The following is a 22,953-nucleotide window of genomic DNA, read 5'->3' as shown; positions in this document are numbered from 1 at the left end:
CATACATTGGTGGGACCTTTCTCTTTTAAGTCAAGAAATCAATAGGATACCTAAATTTCTGAGAACAAAGGAAAAACTAGCAATTCGCTGCTTCTTGGAAACTCTCTGTTGAGGGAGGGAACAGAAACAAGTGCAATAAATCTAGTAGCAAGAGTGTTATTTATGAAGATGAGAGATACCACTAGGAGCAAGTCCCCATGTGTCATTGGTCCCTTAATAGTCCAATGCACACAAGGATTCCAAAACTATAGCGTATTTTCGGGTATAAGCGCCGCGGCACTTACGAAAAATCAAATTTTATAAAATGGCCGATGTGGCGGTTGCAGCAGGTGCGGCGCATACTTTTTTTTTAGTTTACAACATTTTACGGAAAATGAACTATTTTAAAAAGAAGGAAAATAAATTGTTTGGAATTTTCTTCGAAATGATCGGAATTGTGTTCAAAATGTGTTTTGAATACAAAATAACAAAATTTTCTTTTTGAATTTCTGGTAGCATTATTAAACACGCTTTTTTCCCCCCAAGCGATTAACTATGGAAAAAACTGATGAATTCACAATCGGCGTGTTCCGCCTTTTTCGCAGTTTAGCTTCTACTGTTATTTAAGTCTTTAAATAACGGAAAGATAGTATTAAATTATGCCAGAATGTGTTTTATTGCTTTAGTTTTTAGTAAAAGGATTGAGCTAAAATCGAAAAAATGTCCAAATTTCCGAGTATAGATCGGGAAAATTTGTGGAATTTTTATATCACGGTAAAATTTTAACAGAAGGAAAAAAGGAGAGGTTTGAAATTAAAACATTACTCGCGATTATGGAGATATGCGCATGTCCGTAATGAATGTATCCGCACAACACCAAATATTTTCTTATAGCAGCGAATGTATCTGCATCCGTCTATATTGTCCAGTTATGATAACTACGTTTTACATTAGCAATATTAATTTTAAACAAATTAGAAGTAAAGAAGGAGAACTTGAATAAATGATTTTCGCGAGATGCACGTGCCTGCAACGAATGTATCCGCATAGCAGCGAATATATTCACCTTACGCGCTTGCGTAAATACTATCTATTAATAATTTTTACAAATTAATTAAATAATATCAGCTTAAAACAAATTAGAATAAGAATTTGAATGATTATCGCGAGATGCGCGTGCCCGCAACGAATACATCCACCAAATCCGCGGGTGTATATATTATCTGGTAATAATTTTTACAATCTAAACAAATAATATCAATATCAATTTAAAACGAATTAGAAGTAACTAGCTTCGTTGCCTGGCTTTATCCGGTCCATCTTGAAAATACAAATTTTGTCAAATGACGTATATTCAACAATCAGGCTTAAATAAATATAAAAAAAACATCATGCAAAATTTCTCTTCCAAACAATGACGACATATATTAAAATATTTTAAAGAAATTAAATCGAGACAGATGGATTTAAAAAGTGTAAACATGGAAACACAAAATAAAATAAGTTTAAGGAATTAAAATGCGCAAGAAAATGGTCAACAATTTGAATGGAAATGCGGTTTTTTGAATTTGATGAAAAATGCTTGTAACTTTTTTTTTCCTTTGGAGATAGAAGCTTAGTTTTTCGACCGTAGGTCGAGAAGGATCTGGAGTAAAAAATGTCTCTCTTTCCAATGGGGTCAAAATGAAAACTGTGGGACCATTCCTTCTCTTTTTTTGAAAGATTTATTGAAGAGAAGAGTAGTGCCTAAATTTCAGCTAAGCCTAAAAAAATTCGAGCTAAAAACTCCAATAACTCCCGCCGTAATAAAGTTAGAGCATTAGAACAAATTGCGTAGAACGCGGAAAATTCTACCCTTTCTAACGATATGCAATATTAATATGTGCAAGCAATTTTTCACCTCCATATTCAAGAATTTACGTGAAAATTGGGCCTAAATTGAAATAAAAAAAACTTTTCATCGATTTTTTTTTTCGAACAGGTCTGCAAACCTTCTCAGTACTTAAAGGAACAAACTGTGAAAATGTCAGCGAAATCAGCCGGGTAGTTCTCGAGTTTTGTGAGTTCAAACACACTGACGCTTTTTGGAGACTTCATTTTATACTATGTAGAGAAGAGTATGAACTTTTACGAGTATCAAACGTCGCGCTATTCTGCGGTGATGTATCCGCACGTCAGCGGATGTATCCGCGCACGGCGTGCATCTGCATTATCTAGCTCTGCATATAAGAAGCCTTTCAACAATAATTATTGTAAACAAACCCTTAAAGGAATAATTACGAATACCTTTTTCTACCTAATGTGTTTGCCGAGATTCAAAAAACAGTCATATGTTCATGTTCATGTCAGGGATTATTTTTGCAAAATGTGCTGAAAAAACCTCAGAGAAAAACTAATGCAAGTTTTGGGGTGTGTGTAATGATTTTGTTTAAGATTCATATGCATTTTTTAAAATCATTTACACATGCGTAATAGATTTGATTAAATTTAATAGAATATTTTATTCTCATTTAAATGATTTTCCAGTTGGAAACAATTCGACCATGGGCCCCTTTGCAAGGCTCATGGCTCCCCTATTTACATTTTTTCCTGCGGCCCCCTTGGTTTGTTCTGGGGGGGGTTTCCAAAGGGGCCCTGTGGCTCTCGTTGCGATACCCTACTACCTAACAAACCGTTCAGAGCAGTATGAACTAGATTATTGTAATCACATCCCTTCACACCCCATAAAATATACGAGAAACTGCGAGTGCAGAGATATTCTTTACGTCTGTAATGTCTGACCCATTGAGAAGAGATAAAATGGAGGGAGTGAAAACTTTCTTACGTGAACCAAAGACCCCCAAGTCACGTGATAGACCTTAAAGCAAAACGTTGGATGAAATCATGTGTTTTTCGCTAGTTTCACTCAAAACGTGTCAACCATTCGTCGTTGTTGAGTCACGTGACTTGGAGTCGTAGTCTCAGCTTTTGCTAAACCAATGATTGGACTTGCTCCCTCCATTTTGATTCCTGCTCTAAGGTCTGACCACAGACGAGATGGAAAGACAAACATCCGGTTTGTGGGCGGAAACGGACGCGTCTATTAGTTTACAGGGAATGGAAGTTTATACGTTACAGATGTGCCCTTTTGCCTCTTGATTATTTAGACGCATTTTAGAAAAATGACAATTTGTTCACGGCAATATTTTTTTTAACCTTAACTATATTCGACCTATATCCTCAATGCAAAAATTAATTGATTTACTGTAGTACCTCCTTTAAGGGACAACTCTGAATAAGGGACACCTTTGTTTCAGGGACACTTTTTCTGGTCCTCCTTTTTAGGGATCTCCATGTATTTACCTCTCACTAAGGGACACTCTATTTAAGGGACATCAACTGAGGAAAATTAAAAAAAATATATGCACAAATGCATTAGAAACATCGAAATCGAAATTATTGGAATTTAAGGTTTACTTTATATCCAAAAATTAACTGGTAAAAGTTTATCTTCACATTAACATGCAAATAAACAAATATATATTATAAAATTTTTGCTGGGACCAACGTTCACGCTTTTCTTTTTCATCAATTTCTTCATAGGGGCTCAGCCTCGGCAGATAGTGTGCCGCCCATGACAAGCTTACTATAGAAAACTTGAAATGTGATCACAATGCTTTTTGCATTGCAAAATACATGAAATCAAACAAATCCATGTAACACATTAATTCAAAATTGCAATTAATGAAAATCAGTTACAAAACTTTTTATGCTACAAAATGTTTGATAAAATTTTATTTTATTTATTTATTTATTTTTTTTTTTTCAGTTTTATTCCAAATTTTATTCAGCAAATATGAAACATTTTGTGCATTTAATCTTAAATGCTATTAGTTTCCGTTCATAATGAAATTATAGTGAGTTAAGTGCACAGAATGCCTCAATTCATTTACCTTCAAAGAAGAGACACCTCTATTAAAGGGTCAAGTTGTTTTCGGTCCCCTTAGTGTCCATTATTGAGAGGTTCTACTGTATTTTTTTACAGCATAATTTTGAGCTTACCATTTTTCTTTTACATTTCTGGACGAAATGAAAACATTTTATTTTCGTTTTGCTGTTTCCATAGAAACTCTTTTTGGTTCCCCTCATTCTCAACTTAGAGAATGCAATAAATTCGCGTCTTATAAGACCCTAGTGACATTATAAAACTCGTGCATCAAAATCTTACCGCTATTTTCCCTTCTTCCCTGCTAGATTCATTCATATGAAATCGTACTAACTTGGCCGCTTGCCAGCTTTCACATTCCCTGTGGCAAATCGTACATGTACAGGCTTATTGCACTCATTGAATATAGGAAATACGCCTCAAAAATTTAATCAAACGTATTTTCACGTTTTGTACTTTAAATGAAAATAAAATAGCATCGCAGAAAAAAATACAGTTGTAATTTTTAAAATAATTTTTTGAATGTACGTTATTTTTTTTTAATACAAAATGTCACACGTTCCATACTTTAAAAATTAAAATAGTGTACATCCTTTTTTTCCCCACTATCTTCTAATTCATGCTTAGAAAGTTAGTTGTTTTATGGAAAGGATCACCCTTGTGATCTTTTGTGTGTTTGCGTAATTCACTCCTTTAAAATGGATTTCACTCCTTCAAAACTCTCAAGACGTATTTTAACTCCTTGAAGATAAAAAAAAAGAAAAAAAACCCTAATTGTCATCATCATCATCGTCAAGGATTAGGCTTATAGCGTGTTCCGGCTTCTTGGTCGTCCCACCGTTTCCTGGGCCCACCACGGTCTCGTTTGCCTCTGGGTCTGTAATAAAAGGCAACTCTTGGAAGCTTCCCTCGTGTCATACGTCGAACATGGCTTTTCCAATCGTTACGATATTCTGTAATGATTCGTCTTTCAATCGTGTAAATAAAGATAAACTGTAGTCTATAATAGAAAAAAAAGTAAAAGAAAAAAAAAGAAAAAACTAATTTGAATTCTGAAATTTTAAATCCAAATTAGGTTTTTCGCAATCACGAGTTCAGGCGTTACTCTACTCATTTGAGTTATTGTTTCTAGAAACGGCCCCTGTCCCCTCAAGCCTGCCCCTCCTCCTGGGCGATTACGTGTGTATAGTTGTGTGTGTGTGTGTGCAGGAATGTGTGTGTGTGTAGGCGTGCGTGCAAGCATGTGTAGGTGTGCGTGCGTGCATATGTAGGCTAGGCTTGTGTGTGTGCGTAGACCTGCGTGTATGAACGTGAGCGTATGTGTGTAAAGGCGGGTGTGTGTCAGCGCATATGTGTGTCAGTGTGTATGTGTGTCAAGGCGCTTGCGTGTGTGAGTGTGTATGAGCGCGCGTGTGTATGTAGGATATGCACGCCACCGGATTCTAAGTGACAGCGGTCAGGACCAGAGGAGGCGCGCCTGCAGAGGCCGATGGGTGGCGGTGCTGCAGAAGCCCCTGGTTCAAGCTGAAAAAGGAACCACAACATCAAGGACGGTCAAATGAAAACAATTAGCAATCGTGATTGCTCAAAAAAAAAAAAAAAAACTACTCGTTATAGGAGTAATGTTGATATCTTGCAGCTAGTGGTGTCCGTAGTCAGAGAGACATGTGAAAGGTTCTACAAAATATCCTGGAACAAACATGGAATAAAGCAGAAAAAAAAAATCTCTGAGGTATAAGTTTTACTCTCTTAGGTTCGTAGGACATAACATTTGGCGTTGGTAACTATTCCAACAGCTGGTTGATTGTTGAACATAGCAATTATATTGAAGTGCTTAAATAAATCAGAATTCTCAAGTAAAGTGCATAGGTGCAATTCGTTCAACTCGCATATTTAAGGTTAAAATTTTGTTAAATTTATTTTAAAAGCATTATGAATGTATCCGCGATTCACAGAAGTCTTAAACAATAATATGTGCGACAAAATTTCTGATGAGTTAGCTCAAACTATAACTTTCGTTTTCGCGTGTTTGTTAGATGCATTTTATAAAAACTCATGTCCGTATTTTTCTTCTTTTTAGCTTAAGATGCACTTCGACATGTGTGTTGTGAATATGAATGAAGCAAATATGTCGGAAGAAAAAAATGTGAGTCTTTATAAAAGTATATTTTCATTTCTTAATTAGTAACTTTTTATACTTTGATCAAGCTTAATTTAAACTTTTTTTTTCAGGTACTACTCTGTGTTTTAAGAACGGCTGGAATGGTAAGATTGAGTATTCATACATTCTTGTTGCTACAACAATTTATAGTAATTGATTTCCTTTTACACGTTTTTATCAGGCATTTTCCATTTAACCAGAACGTTTCATTAGCACTCCATCATTAAAGAAAAATGAAAGTTTTATTTAAAAAGGTAAACGTAGTGTGTATGAAGGGATTTCAATAAGCATGAAGATATAATGGTTTGCAGAGAATGGTGTTAACCAGAGCATTTTTTAACATAGGGACTATGCGACACCAATGTCGCCTAGTGAAAAAAATCTGTCGCCTAGAAGATGCGAAATCAAACCACTGGGCGACATTGGAAAATCTAAAATTGGTTCACCCATTTTTGTAAACCGATTTCAAATCTTTATAAAAACCTTAGGAAGACCCTTGTTTTCTTTTTTAAAAAAACCGTCGACTCGTACATGACAAAAGCCTTCTTTTTCTTCCCTTGTAGAAAAGCCCTGCCCGTGGACCGAGTCACCACGCATTTGGCGCCAGATTAAGCAATCGATTAGCACCCTACCTCATTAGCCCTTTCATTGATGATAGCCGATAACCATTTTGCGGCTATCTGTATACAGGGACCCACTGGAAAACTACTTGGGACGGGACGGCAAAAGCAGTTTGCGGAACAGAAACAGCTGTTTTTCATTAGAAAGTGAAGCCGACGGCTGAAGGGTCGGGATTGTTTCCTGGAATTCTTATCAGTAATTTTTGCTTTAGGGTAACTGAGGATTATACCACACCACTCACTTCCTTTTTTATGGCTTTGTGAATAAAAGGGATTCGCGCGTAGAAACTTGTAGGCACTGGCAAGCTATTTATTTTTTCTCCAGTTTCGAGACAACAGGACTGAAGAATGATGGAGTCATTTGTAACACGTGTTAGATGTAATTAAAAATCCTATTAAACTTATAATGAAATTGAAAATTATTTTGATGATTCAAACAAAGGATTTTAAAGGGTAAGTCTGGTTCGTAAAAAAATTTACTTATTTCTAAAACTGTTACTTTAATTATCCATTACCGCTTTTAATTTGTAAAAATGTTTTTGAGACATTTGTTATTTATACTATCATTTGCAGGGCAAAATTTACATTTTAGTTTAAAGCTATTGCTTATAATGAAAAGTTGTGTGAGTTGTCGTTCCTAAAAAAAAAAAAAAAAAAAAAACCGAAAATACTTGAAAAAAATCAATTTCATTTTCAAATGCTTGAAATTTTGCAAAAATGTGGCTACAAGCCTTGAATTTTAAAAACTCTAACAAATTGGAGTTGATAGGGAGGATGAGTGCCAAAATGTGTTAAATTCAGTGTGTGCTTCAATGTATGTTCGTCAAAGTATGCTTCAATTTTATTTCTTACTAAGCGTATAAATTATGAATTGTTCAAATGGGCAGTATGTAACTCTCTTGCTACCTATTTTCTAAGTCTGTACCCTATTTCTTTTAAAGCACTTTGTCGATGGGTTGCAGAGGTGATTAAAAACTAACTATTTCAAAAAGTCCATGAGAGCAAGTAACAATGCATTATCCTTTCTCCTCCCTCGCTCTATCTCTCTGTCGACTGCCTCATCGACCCCTAAAAAAAATTTATTGTGTATTACAGGGTTGGCAAGTACCGTGGTAAATACCACGGTAAAAACCGGTATTTACCGTCCTGGGAAATACTATATTTTTCCCACGTGGGAAAAATTGATTTTTAAAAACATAAGTAAAAATTCAAAACAATCTTTAAAAATATCAAAATTGAGTTCTAAGTAAAAAATAGCTTGAAAATTGAAAAAAAGAGGAAAATTTACAAAAATGGGCAATGAAGTAGATTTATTAATAAATATTTACACAATACACATAATCCTGTTATTCATATTCTTAGTCTTCTACTTCCACATTGGGTTGTAGCATCATGTAACAAAACACTAGTATAGCGGCTTTTTGAAAATCCAGTCTATTTCTAATGTTGTTTTGGATGAATGAAAAATTAGAAAAAATATGTTCAGGAGACTCTGATGATGTAGGACGGACATCCCTTAAGATGTTTCATTAATTGCAGGAATTTTACTTAAAATTCTACCACCGTAGTGCTGGTGAAATAGTGTTTATAATGCCTGTACGGAAAAAAATGTCTTCAACTGATTTTTCAAACATTCCATTTGAGTGGCCAAGAATTTGACGATAACTGTTATTGGTGATGCAAAAGAACATTTTGTGTAAATATCACATCAAAACAAAATTTAAGAAAAAAATTTGTTTAACTGGTTATATTTAAAACTGTAATAATAATTTTATTTAAAGTAAACACACATTATTTATTGCTTCTCTTGATGACCCTGGAATTTTCAAGTGTAATTATTTTTTTATATTCCTTCCCTACAGAATAGTTTTAAACCCAAGGGAATTTTGTAATAACTTTATTTCTAGCTTGCATTTTACACATCAGATTCAAAAAGCCAAAATATTTCTTACATATTGTTATTTGGAAGTTTTTCCCGGTTTTTACCACTTTTACCTGGTATTTACCACTTCTTCCCAGTTTTTCCCGATGGGATGGGAAAAACAAGTTTTGGACTACACTGTAACAAATTTCGGAAACGTTTCTAGATATATCGGAAACGTTTCCGAAATAGTAGGAATCCTTCATCCTATAGCGAACTCCTCAATATTCAGAAAGCTTTTTGTTATTTCAAGATATCTAGAAGCGGAAGTGATGACGCAACGCTTCGAAACCTATTTCATCCTCCCAACACAGGCGCCAATGAGTCGGAAATAACGAGAACTTCTTTTTTTCTTATCTATGGTTGCTGCAGTCAGCAACTGTTTAGCATTGGATTGCTTGTTATTTCATGTCTAGAGAGTAGTAAAATGTGTCGAAACTAATTTTACACCTTTGCATTTTGAACTGCCCTTGATTTTTTAGACGATGTACGCAGCTATTAAGTTAGTTAATAACCATTGGCTTCTTTACAATTTCCAATGCGACCATAATTGGATATATATTGTGTGTTCAAGTGTGAATAGTTTCAACACCCGTGTTTATACTTAATGAAACGAAATCCTTTGGATTACTTATTCAGTTGTAATGGAGGTACTTAGATTTTCTTCCGCTCATGTTCACTTGTAAGTATTAATGAATATTTTAAAACATGTTGTTATATACATTTATATTTTTGTTGATTTGCATTTGATGAGGCTCCAATTGTAACTGTTTTTGGGTTTATCGAATTAATTTAAAGTTATCCTACATACCTATGTGCGCGGTGTACTATTTGTTGTAACCAACTGAAACTGATTAATTACGCAAAAGAAGTAAGATTTATATTTGAGAAGCAATCACAGAAAAGTTACTTCGAAATACTTGAATGTACATACATTTTGGTTCAAAAAGAAAAAAAAAATCAATTGTTTAATTCATTAGAAATATGGTAATGCAAATATTTTCTAGTATTGTAATATGCTTCACAAAAAATGTGCCGGTATAATTTATCTTTTTTATTATAATTTATTCATTCATTTAAAAATATTTATACCATTAGAAAATGACCATGTTATCTATTAGTAAGAACATAGTTATGAAATTAATTCATCTGCTTATTCATTTTGTTAAATGTGGTTAACAATAAAAAAATTCCTTGACATTAGTTCCGAAAATAACATTTCCTACTAGTTTAATGTAGGACAGTCAGGAAGAATGAGTCAGTGGCAAAAATGGAACCGCTGCATTTTCATGCTGAAATAAAAAGTAATATTATTTCATGTCATCGTTTTAAAAGTGATCAGTTTTTAAATACTATGTTATTAATATGCAATGCACATATGGTGAGAGACTGTGCCATTGACATTTTCAAGGGGTTGCTTTTTTTAAGGTGGGGGGCGCTTTATATCATTTTATGGGTGCACCATCACTCTTGTGGTGTGGGGGGAGGGGACTCTCGTATATATGAAATGGAATAATCATGTAATAGAGTTCAATGTTTTAATAAATAAAATATATAATGCATTTTGCGCACACTCTAAAAATAAAATCAGTAACCTATTTTGATTAAGTATTTATATTTGTGATGAACTGGAAACGGGCAAGAACAGAAGAATCACCCCGAATGTTTCCAACAGGAGAACTTGGTGTCATATTTAAATTCATCAATTTCTCTGTTGGTACTTTTCGGTACACTTTGTTCGTCAAAGAAATTGACTTGACGTGAACGAATTTCGGAACGCAAAGTGTAGGTAAGTTCTGTCAAATTATATCCGAAAATAAAAGCTATCAAGTTTGATACAAAATATGTTTTTAAGTTCTGCATTGAAAATACAATATGTTGATAATTTTTTCTTGAAAGTATTGAGAGAAAAACTGAAGTTTAATATTGTTTAACAAACAATCCCATTTTTGAGAAAGTACTCCCCTTCCCTCCCCCCGACGATTTTGTGATTATGAATGAAACTACTATATTATTTCATAAATTTTCAAAAATTTATGACTGTGCATATGTTATGCTGTTAACCATGCTATTTGTCATTAGAAATTCAGAAAAAAAAATCCACGAATGATTCTAAAATTGCTTGTTTCATTGCTCTTAGATATGAAAGAATTGAAACTGATATGGCATGCAATACTATAGTAAAGAATTATTTTTTAGAAAAAATCATGGAAAAAGAATTCCGAAATTCTCAGAAATGTTTTTGAAAATTGTTTGGAGAATTCCGAAATACTCGGAAACGTTTTCGAAACTTTTATGAACCACAGCAGCACAGAATACTCAGAAACATTTCTGGAAATTACGGAAAGAGGATTCCGAAATACTCAGAAACGTTTCTGAAAATTACAGAAAGAGGATTCCAAAATACTCAGAAACGTTTTTGAAAATTTCATGAACCGCAGCTGCACGATATACTCAGAAACGTTTCCGAATTTTTTTTACAGTGTAGAAAACCCCAACCCTGGTGTATTATCTCAACTTGCAAGAGTACATACTTTTTAAAAAAAGTTTTGTTTGCCTATTTCTTCCCCGAATATTTTTGATTCCAATCTTCTTTTATACGGTTTCAAACTGCAGAATTTTGCTTTTTTTTTTTTTCAAAATTCCCTCTAGGGGAACCTCCGGAACCCCTAAATTGGGAGCTCTACATCATTCTCTCGATGTTATTCCCTTTCTTAAGGGAAATCCAAAAAGGCAGGCAAACACACATTACAAAAAAAAAAACACACACACAAAAAAAGAAAGAAAGAAAGAAAAGAGAGCATAACTTTATGTATCCCAGGGGAAAAGACAAATATATAGAGCAAAATAATAATAATTTCAAAAATAAAAGTTTCAAAATGTTTCCGAGGAAAACTCCTCCCTCCCTAACGTCATTGAAAGTCTTCTAGAACTACGTTTTTAGAACTTCAATTTCGAAAGATTGCTGGTACTCTAAAAGTTACTCATGAATCATGTATTGCCTACATTTGCAATTTGAAACAAATTTTGGGGGGTGGACCTCAGAATTTCTGCAACCGCTAACCTTACCGAAGATAGTATAGAATGCGTTTTTAAGTTTATAAATGAGAAAAATTTCCTGGGACGGATCTTTTAATCTCTCCTCCCCTTAACATCACCAAAAAGCGTCTAAAACAACCTTTTTAGAGCTACAATTTCCGAAGGAGCGCTCCAAACCTCTTCTCCTCTACCATTATCAAAGACAATTAGAATTCATCTTCAAGACTGCAAATTTAAAAAAATTCTTGTTGCGAGCCTTCTAATCACTCCTCCACGTCACATCACGAAAAGAACATATTGATCTCCATTTTTAGCACTACAATTGCAGAAAAAAAATCCGCCGGACAACCCCCGATCCACCCTCTTTTGAACGTTATTAGACGTAATGTTTGCGTTTTGAAGGTTTCAATCTCGAAAAATAGGCGTAGGGAGGGAGTCGCACCCGAGCGCATAATATTACGAAAGAAAGTTAGAATGCATTTCTAAGATTACGAACCAAGAAAAATTTCTTGGGATATGGGCCCTCAAATCTCTCCTCCCTCTAACATCATCAAAAAGATCGTCTAAAACTGCATTCTTAAAGATACAATTTCGAAAAATAGACAGGTGAGCGACACCGAACCTCTTCAATCCTAACATTACCAAAGATCGTCTAATATGCGTTTTTAAGACTACAAATTCGAAAAATTTCCGGGGGAGAAACCACCGGACCCCCTTTACTTCGGAGTTAATACTATACTTAAGGTTTGGTTCATATCGGCTTCCTCTTAAATCAGAAGTCCTATACAGCCGCCTCAGAACAAACAGTACTTTTAGAAATACCACTTTCAGGCGACGTAAGTGCATACGTTTGTTGAAAAAAATGACTGTAACCTTCTCAATGATTTTTACTCTTATGATAAACTTGTGTTGCCTAGTAAAAATTCCTTAAAAAATGCTCTGGTGTTAACAGTTTTAAAAAATTAACATTAGAGTCTGCATGGAGAATAGTGGCAAATATAAATCCTGAACTTAAATGCTAATTCGCTTCAAACAAACTTACTTTGAAAAAATCTTTGCAAAAAACATGAACAATTTCTTTTTTAACTGTCTACTTTAAAGGAATTTTTCAGCTGTTCAAAAATTCAACTGTGTGCGAAGAAATTCAGACCTTTTTATCTAAATAACCAATCACACTAAAAATTATTCTTTAACACCAAAAAATTAGCTATTTCTTAATTTTTGGTTTTAAGAAATTAAAAAAAAAGTTATTAGTAAAGTTATAAATGCAATTTCTCACAGACTTAACATTGGTGAAAGTTAAAAATTGCGTTACTGTATCAAAATGAATAGAACTGAAAGCGAGAGTAAACTGCAAATGATTTTGTTTTTGTTGCAAGTAATTATTGGTACACAGGTACACATCTCTATTTTCACAAAAAGTTTTAAAATTACTATCTTCCATTTTTGTTTTTAGAAACGATAAAAAAGCAAAATCCAAATTCTTATAAGATATTTTATTTTATTTATTTATTATTGGAAATAGTGAAACGCTTCAACAAATCTTTAGGAAAAAAAAAATATTTGAAATGTTATGTTGAAATAAAAAAAAGGCTTTTTTTTTTGTAACCCATTGCAAAAAAATGTTCTTGAGTAATTTGATTATTTATTTTTACGTATTCCAAGAGATAGGTACTTTAATCTTAAAGGAATTTTTGTTGTAATTTATTTGTGCAGTTTTTTTCCTCCTATTTCAGAGCGCTTACTTACTGACAAAAATTTAAGATCGCCTGTCGTTATAAAAAAAGAGAGTGGCAGAGCACCTGTAGCAATACTATTAATTGTTTTTTTTTTAAATATATAAACACAAAAGCAAATGATTATTTGCTCAAATTCTCTATTAATCTTCTTGTTTTGGTCAGAATATTTATCCTTGTCGTCTTAATTTAAGAACTACTCATCTATGTCTGTCTCCATCATTCAATTCTTAAATTTCATTCGCGCATAATGTATTTTGAACCCTTTTCTCTAATTCACTAAAATGCAGAGATTTGTGTATGTCCCCTACAGATTATCGAAGAAGAAGATAAAGTGGATACTATGAAGATGAAAATGGTAGAAGAAGAAATTACGGACATGAAAGATCTGCAACAGGAAAATGTCAATGCAGCTGTGGATAAATGTGAGATGACAGAGGATTTAAAAGACTCTAAGGTATTTCGTTTTGTTTTGGTTTCATAAACTTCACAATTTAACAAATTTGTGTTGAGAACTATTTGTACAAGGGGTTTGGTGACCAACTCTTTGAGTAATAACTGGGTGAACAACTTGATTTCTTATTACATTGCAGAAAAGACAGGCTTTTCTCCTGCATTTTTACTGCTCTGATAGCGAAACAACTTTCAGATAATTCATATGTCTTTATTAATAATTATTGCACTGGGAGTTTGTTAACAATACAAGTCACCAAACCCTTTGTACTTTTGCTGAAAACTGTGGACAAACACACACACAAAGGAAAAAAAAAGATGACGAAATAGATCCACAGCAAAAAGATGTCAAGGACCCGTAGCTAAATGTAAAATGAAGAAAAATTAAAAGCATCCTAAAGTTATCTTTTTTGAGCAATCACGAATTGCTTATTGTTCTCGCTTGACTAAAGTTGATGCTCCTCTAATTTTTCAGATAACCATGTTACCATGACAACAAGAGTATAAAATTAAAACTAGTTAGTTGTTTTAGTGTTTATTTAAAAGGACAAATTTTTGCCACCATGGTTACAAATCGTTTGCGCTCATTCATGGCTTAACTTAAGCAGATTTTTTTTTTCTTTTAAAGGGGGTGGGGTGAATTACGTTTTTTCAGATAAAACATAAACATAAGTGAACTTAAAAAGCAAAACTTAATCTCAACACAAAATATCCAGATTACTAATCCCTATCATTTAAGATTGATAAGAAATTAAAATATCTTATGGTATACACCAAATTTAATCTTTATGATGAGTATACGGGAGAAAATTTGCAGTAACCAGAGAAAAGCAACCAGATCTTTAAGACCGCATCCAAATGATCATTTCTTTTTTTTATGGACTTGCTCGAATTCATATTACCTAATCTGGAAAACCGCCAATCATAATATGATGTGTGCAAATTTCTTCTCCATTTCCATCCCAGTCCATTTGTAGAAACAAGAAACTCAACAAGTAGGTCCTATCGCAATCCGTGATCCGAAACCCATAATTTGAATTTAAGAAGTCAAAATTCAAATGATTTCTTTTTCTCTTTCTCTTTTCTTTTCTGTTAATTTTATTTTTTTTCCTTCAATTTTATAATTTAATAAACAGTATATCGTTTGACCTTTGAATAAAGTCCTATCTAAAACAAAAATGTTAAATAATTATTCTTTTCCAACTTAATTTCAAAATAAATTGCTCCCAAGACAGGCTGTTTTTCTTACATTGATACTGCGTTAGCAGAAAAGCAACTTTTACAGAACTCATAAATTTGTTTTGAGAATTAGCCTAAAAGGCATTGGGCAAAATATTTAGTAGCCAAACTTCTTATATTTTTGTTAAAAATTGTAGAAAAATGGGCTGACGAGACGGACCCGCAGCAAAAAAATGTCAAGGCCCTGTGATTAAATTTCAATGAAGGAGAATTAGAAAGACTTTAATGTTCTCTCTCTTCTCTCTCTCGTTTCTGTCTACTTCCCTTTTTTAATAAATTTAATAATTTAATAAACAGTACAGCGTTTTGCCTTCGAATAAAGTTATGTCTCAAACAAAAATGTTAAGTAATTATTGTTTTTCAATAATCAGCAACTTTATGTGAAGCACTATTTATACGTTTTTGAAGGGACTATATGAAAAAAGCGTACAAACGAAAAAACGTATAATAGGTATAGGTTAATGTGTATTAGACTTTGCAGGGACCAATTTTAAAAACGTAAATTGATAAAAACGTATAAAAGAGAAACGTATAAACGGTGCTTACATTGCTGCGAAGACAGGCTGTTTTTCTTACATTGATACTGCTTCAGCAGAAAAACAACTTATACAGAACTCATAATTGGGCGAAGAAAAATAGTTGCCAAACCTCATGTATTTTTATTGGAAGTCGTGGGAAAAAATGATTGACGAGATAGACCCTCAGCAAAAAACGTCCAAGACCCCGTGGATAAAAGTGGAGGATTGAAAGGACTCGGATGTTCTCTTTTTCTCCCTCACTTTTCTTTTATGTCTATTAATTTTTTTCTTAAATTTTATAATTTAATAAACAGTACGTATTTCCGTATTTCCTTTCTTTATGGGAATGTGCTGTTGTGATGTGAATGGTTGCCTACCCTATAAACGGGTCCTTAAGGCATGTGTGTACTGTGGAAGTCTTACTTCACACCGAATTACGGTACAGTTGGAAAAGTGATACAGCGCACCCTAAGTTGCCAGCCTAGCTGGTACAAAGTTACTAATAATAACACAACCACACACCGAATTTCGGTACAGTTGGAAAAGTGAAGCAGCGCACCCTAAGTTGCCAGCCTAGCTGGTACAAAGTTACTAATAATAACACAACCACACACCGAATTACGGTACAGTTGGAAAAGTGATGCAGCGCACCCTAAGTTGCCAGCCTAGCTGGTACAAAGTTACTAATAATAACACAACCATAACAATAAACAGTGTATAGTTTTGCCTCCGGATAAAGTTCTATCTCAAAACAAAAAGTTAAATAGTTATTCTTTTTCACTAATCAACAACGATATTTCAAACTACATTGCAGCGAAGACAGGCTGTATTCCTTACCTTGATACTGCGTTAAAAGAAAAATAACTGTTACAGAATTCATAAATTTGTTTTGAGCGTTATCATAAAAGGCATTGAGCGAAAAAATTGGTTGATAAACCTCTAGTATTTTTTATTGAAAATGGTGCGAAAAAATGGCTGACGAGATAGACCCGCTGCAGAAAATGTCAAGGCCCTGTGAATAAATGTAAAATGAAGGTAAATTAAAAGGACTCTAAAGTTCTCTTTTTTCTCTCCCTTTTTTCATTTCTGTCTGTTCATTTTTTTTTCTTTTTGTAATTGTGTAATTTATTAAATAGTACACACCCTTCTGCCTCCTAAGGAAGTTAAATCTAAAAAAAAAAGTTTAATAATTATTCTTTTTCAATAATCGACGGCTTAATTTAAAATACATTGCAGTGAAGACATGCTAATTTTCATATATTGATACTGCGTTAGCAGAAAAACAACTTTTACAGAATTCATAAATTTGTTTTGCGAGGTATAAAATGCATTAGGCGAAAAGATTAGTTGCCAAACCTCTTATACTGCAAAAAAATAAATAAATAAAAAAAACAAGGCCACGTGGATAAATGAGGCAGTGAGAAGCAAAGGGACGGAAGTGGTAAAATTGAAAATTTGGAGATAAACAGAACAATTAGTAGGGGAACCTCTCTTCTGTCTTGGGTCAAGAGATATTACTAGTAGCCCTGGTATGTACTGCTTTACAGCATGATTTTGAAAAAAAGATCAGTTACAGCCAACCTAGGACGTTATCTTTAAATGCGTTTTACTCAAAACTTGAAAATGTCCGCTTATATCCCTTTGCTTCTCACTACCCCAAATGTGAAATGAAGGAGGATTAAAAGGACTGTAAGGTTTTCTTTTCTCTCTCTCTCTCTCTTTTCTTTTCTGTCGACTTTTTTCATAAATTTTACAATTTAATAAGCAGTACACCGTTTTGCCTTCTAATAAAGCTCTACCTCAAACAAAAACGTTAAATACTATTTTTTTTTTTTTCAATAATCAACAGCAAGATTTCAAAATACATACAGTGCAACGAAGGCAGGCTGTTTTTCTTACATTGATACTGCGTTAGCAAAAAAACAACTTTTACAGAACTCATAATCGGGCGGAAAAAAAAAATAGTTGCCGAACCTCTTGTATTTTTATTGGAAAAGATGGGCAAAAATGACTAACGAGATAGTCCCGAAGCAAAAAAAATCTCAAGGCCCCGTGGATAAATGTGAAATGAAGACTTAAAAAGAATCGAAAGTTATCTTTTTACTCACTCTCTTTTCTTTTCTGTTTATTTTATTTTAATCATAAATTTTATAATTTAATAAACAGTACGTCGTTCTGCCTCTGAATAAAGTTCTATCTCAAAAAAAAAAAAAAATGTTAAATAATAATTATTTTTTAATAATCAACAACTTGATTTCAAAATACGATGCAGCGAAGACAGGTTGTTTTTCTTACATTGATACTGCGTTAGGAAAAAAAAAACTTTTACATAACTCATAAATAAGTTTAAAGTTTAAAGAGTTATCCTAGACATTGGTCGAAAAAATTAGTAGCCAAACCTCTTGTATTTTTGTTGAAAATACTGAAAAAAAAAGTGACGAAATAGATACGCAGCAAAAAAAATGCCAAGGCCCCGTGAATAAATGTAAATGATGGAGGATTAAAAATACTCTTAAGTTCTCCTTTTCTCTCTCTTTTTTCCTTTCTGTCTATTTTATTTTTTCCATAAATTTTATAATTTAATAAACAGTACATCGTTTTGCCTTTCAATAAAGTTCAATCTCAAGCAAAAATGTTAAATAATTATTCCTTTTCAATAATCAGCAACTTGATTTGAAAATACATTGCAGCTAAGACAGGCTGTTTTTCTTACGCTGATACTGCGTTAGCAGAAAAACAACTTTTACAGAATTGGGCAAAAAAATTAGTTGCTAAACCTCTTGTATTTTTATTGAAAACTAGTGGTACCCCGCACGGCTTTGCCCGTAGTAGAAAATTAAAAGAGAGGAAGAAAGTTTCCCTCCTTGCTTAAAACGCAAAACGATATTTTCTGAAAATAAACACTATGGGAAATATGTTGTAATCGCAATATTTTAATAATCTATTGAACGTAATTCCATAGTAACTAAGAAAATAAAAGCAGACGACTTTTTTTGAATTGTTAAAATGTTTCAACTTAAGTCTTTTTATAATAAAAGAAAAGGATTTGGATCGCAAAAATAAGTACGTTTTTAAAAATGATTAAAACAAAATGTAAGAAAAAGTAACGAAACAATCAACGGGCGTAAATGACTAACCATGGTAACGTACAGAAGTTAATTTCCGTTTCAAAAATAATTTTTAAATAACGATGTGTAATATTATTTTTATGAACGATATTCACAAAAATATTTCTGGGAACATGAATTGTTTTGCTGATGATGTCAAAGTTATGGGGACTGTAGAAAATGAAGAACAAGCAAAACAGCTGCAAGAGGATCTAGATACTATTACGGAGTGGGCTGATAAATGGGGTATGGCTGTTAATGTTGGGAAATGTCAAGTGCTACATTTAGGGCATGGAAATAAGTGTACAAGTTATTATTTGCAAGGTTCAGTCATTAGTCAGGCAGACAAAGTTACTGATCTGTTGGTCTTAATAAGTCAGGATTTTAAGTTTAGCCAACAGTGCAGCATTTCTAGTAACAAGGCCAATAAGATGCTTGGGTTTATCAATAGATCTATTTCAAACAAATCTAAAGAAGTTCTTCTGCCCTTATATAGAAGTTTGGTAAGACCTCATTTGGAGTATGCTGTTCAGTTTTGGTCTCCTTATCTTAAGAAAGACATTAATGTATTGGAAAGGGTTCAAAGGCGAGCTACAAGGCTAATAAATGGACTTTCTCACTTAGACTATGATTCCAGGCTTAGAAGGCTAAAAATGTACAGTCTTGAGCAAAGAAGAGACCGAGGGGACATGATTCAGTTGTTTAAATTTATTAAAATGAAAGATGTTACGGGGCTGAAGTTTAGCACTGAAAACAGGACAAGGGGTCATTGTTTTAAGCTCATTAAATCTCAGGCTGACATGGATGTTAGGAAAAATTATTATTTTAGCAGGGTAGTGGAACCTTGGAACAGTTTACCGGAAGAGGTGGTAATGAGCAAGGGAGTAGATAGTTTTAAGAGGGCCATTGATCTTCACTGGGGATTGTAAATTGACTAGGACCAGTCTAGCTGGGCCCAGAGCCTGTTGCTGGTCGTCACTTTTGTATTTGTATTAATATGTGCAAGTCATTTTTCACTCCCATATTCGGGAGTTTATGTGAAATTTGGGCCTAAATTGGAATGAAAAAAGAAATATTTATCGGATTTTTTTCGAATTATAGCCCATGACACTCAGTAAGAAAGCACTTTTCATATAGTGAAGGAATTTTTCAAATAGGTGCAGTGGTTCCGGAGATTACCTCGAATATATAAACACACAAAAATCCTCCCTCTCTTCTTTATATTATTAGTATAGATTATGTTCAGTGCCTCTGGGTAGTACATCTTTATAAATTCTAATACCAGCGTTTTGAATCTTGTATATGAATAATGATTGGAATAAATCACCTGTTTTCGAATTGAAAATAGTATTATTTTTCGTAAATAATTTTTGCTTTTGATATTTTACTCAAATGTTATACTAATTTATTTTTATTCTTGTTATCTTTCGTTTCTTCGTTTAGAATTCATTGTTTTATTTTTTAATTTTAGTCTCAAGATTTCGTCCTGTGTCTTCTTGAAAATTTAAGCATGGTGAGTTGAATATTTTTTTTTCTTTTGCAAGCAGTTCCACTTGCATTTACTGTGCAGTTTGCATCATTATAAATCAACCCAGAAATTGTACATATAAAAAAAATATTTTTTTAATCAATTATTAACGAGATGCTATGGATAGCGTTCTTTCTAACTATTTGTCAGAACTGGTGGGTTACTAGTAAAAATATATTGGTCGCGATACTGTAGTGTTTTTCTATCGGCCATACTCATCAACCGATTATAATCTCACTTAGACACTCGAATCGTCAATCGATGTCTGTTTCATCCAATCAGATGACTTTAATTGGAAGTTGACGTATCTCACTAAAGTTCAACTCTGCTATCAGCTAGCGAACATGGCCGTTAGTGTTAGCATTAGAGAATTGTTTGATTGTTTTGCAACTTACAACAACTTCGAAAAAAAATTTTTGAAAAGTAAAATAGTATAAAATTGCAAAAATTTTCTAAAGTCCTACGAATGATTTTTGACAATTTTGATTTGCGTGTAAAATGACTACAAATGAAAATAGGAATAAAAATGCGGTACTCAAAATATAATTTCTATAGAACGTTATTTGATATCATGTAAACAACTTTAATACTTCATGCAATATACCCTGATTTATGGTTCTTTCTCTAATTTCTTCTAATAAAAGACCTATCCTGAAAACATTCGAGTTTTTTTTTCATTCCTTTTTTCAGTGTACAGTTGTCATTTTCTTAGTAATCGCTTCTACGAACCAAAAGTGTAAAACTCCATTGGTGAAGCTTCTGTGAGCTTTAGTAGTATGTCTAAAAATGCATACATTTTATTTCAGCTTGTAAAGTTTTTTTTTTTTTTTTTTTTTTTTTGTGCCACATATAAATTGGAGATTCGGCTGGAGATTTTATCCTTTTGTAGCTCAACGTTTTTGATATCTTTACCACATGAATATGGAATTTATCTATTGAAAAAGGGTTACTAAACTTTAAAACGGGGGTAATGTTAATATAAGCAGTAATTAACCAATAAAGCAGAACTGCATGCAAAATACCGACAGCCCATTTATGGCACTCAGAGACTGCAGTTTCCCTCCTCATTATAGACTGTTGATTCTGAAATAATAATTGATCTGGAGTCAGATGTTCTCGCACTGATGATGAGATTACCAACTAACTGGTAGCTAAAATGAATTAAACACACCACCGAGAGTTCACCAGCAATGGTGCTATTCAACTCGCGAATCGAGAGTAAAAGCTTGGTAATAAGAAGTAAATCGCCCTTAAGCCAGGGCTAAGGCAGAACTACGCGCAAAACTCCGATAGCCCAGTTATGACATCCAGGGACTACAGTTTCGTCATTTCCAGCTCGGTTATTAGTTATTCCAGCTGATGAGTCCAAACATGGCCCCACTTAATTCTTATAGGCCGTGACTGTTGCTGAAACACATGGCAACAAAGAGGGCGCTACAGGGCATCCCTGTTTCCATTACTTTGCCATTGATTGGTGGATGTAGGGGGTTCACTGTGGCGCCTCTTGCGGTCAAAATTGGCGACGTCCAATCAAAAATAAACAAACTTTGAAACGTTGACATTGATTGGTGGATGCATGAGCTGCATTGAAACGTTGACATTGATTAGGGGATGCATAAGCTGCATCGGTTTAACGCAGAAAAGTCAAAAATTGTCAAGGCCCGTAAGCGTAAGCGGAAATTTAGTGGAGCCGTAGTCCAAAACAAGGTCTAAACTGCAGTCGCTAGATCAAGATGTCATAAAATGGGCTGTTGCTATTTTGCATGTAGTGTTAACATGTTGAAAAGAGCTTTTTTTTAATTTTAAATACCTGTTGTCTTTTTCGCTGAAGTAATAATTTTTCTTTGAGCATGTGGCACAATTTGCTTTAGCACCATTTACCGTCGGTATATTGCACATGTGGCTTAAATTGTTATCTTTGTGCATATAACTTAAATGTAAGATTTTTTTTTTTTGTAATTTTAAAAGTTTTTTTTTTTCGAAAACTTTACTGTTTTCTCCATTACTATGAGGAAAAAACTTCATAAAAATATTTTACATTTTGTAGAATTGCACCATGATGGAAAATTCAATGAAAATGGAAGAGGGAAGTATGGCAGTTGAAGAATCTGAAGAAGCTCAAGCTGTTCTTTAAGAAAATATTTAAAAAAAATAATAAATGAATAAAGCTCATTCTAAACGTTTCCAAAAATTATAAATAAAAGGATACTTGTCTTCTGTTTTACAATTTTCATTTTCTTGATACCATTCCCAAATTGAGTTTACACGGCTAAGAAATATACTCGACAACAATGATTTAAACACAACTTCAGTTTTAAATTTTGCGAACCAATACATTGAAATTCAATCTGATTTTGAACAAAACCAATGTCTACGAAATTTTTAAATTTTACTTTGCTTCTCTTGGGTACTTCCATAACAGGGTATTGTCCATTTTCCACAAGAAGGCACTTGACTCTTCCTTCGTCACGTGGTATCCGATGATTCTATTTCAGTCTTTTAGGTATATTCAGATCATAGCATTTTTATTGTAAAAGCAGCAGTTTTTAAAATGTAAGAATAACCAACATGACAACAGACAAGTGAAGCAAGTGATGTAAAAGGACACAAAGAATTTTTTGCACATTAAAATTCCCAAGTTCAGGCTGTTTGGTTGTTCTCATTTGGAAGCGCGTGGATTGCTTACCAATCTTCCTCGCATAAAAATGGAACTCTGCGTTCAAGGAG

General features: G+C 33.4%; 1 protein-coding gene across 1 annotated transcript in view; it reads left to right on the top strand.

The window, feature by feature from the left end:
* LOC129228151 (uncharacterized) overlaps window positions 1-22,436 on the top strand; it is a 32,541-nt gene extending 10,105 nt beyond the window's left edge. The window contains exons 3-7 of the mRNA XM_054862801.1: window positions 5,985-6,050; window positions 6,137-6,169; window positions 13,695-13,838; window positions 20,170-20,211; window positions 22,274-22,436. Coding sequence (XP_054718776.1) covers window positions 5,985-6,050; window positions 6,137-6,169; window positions 13,695-13,838; window positions 20,170-20,211; window positions 22,274-22,360 — 372 coding nt within the window. The 3' untranslated portion in view covers window positions 22,361-22,436. The remainder of the gene's footprint in view (window positions 1-5,984; window positions 6,051-6,136; window positions 6,170-13,694; window positions 13,839-20,169; window positions 20,212-22,273) is intronic.
* Window positions 22,437-22,953: the final 517 nt, after the last annotated feature.

Source organism: Uloborus diversus, chromosome 8, assembly GCF_026930045.1.
Source record: "Uloborus diversus isolate 005 chromosome 8, Udiv.v.3.1, whole genome shotgun sequence".
Classification (NCBI taxonomy): domain Eukaryota; kingdom Metazoa; phylum Arthropoda; class Arachnida; order Araneae; family Uloboridae; genus Uloborus; species Uloborus diversus.
The sequence above is the reverse complement of the archived record's forward strand: the minus strand, read 5'-3'. Positions and strand labels throughout refer to the sequence as shown.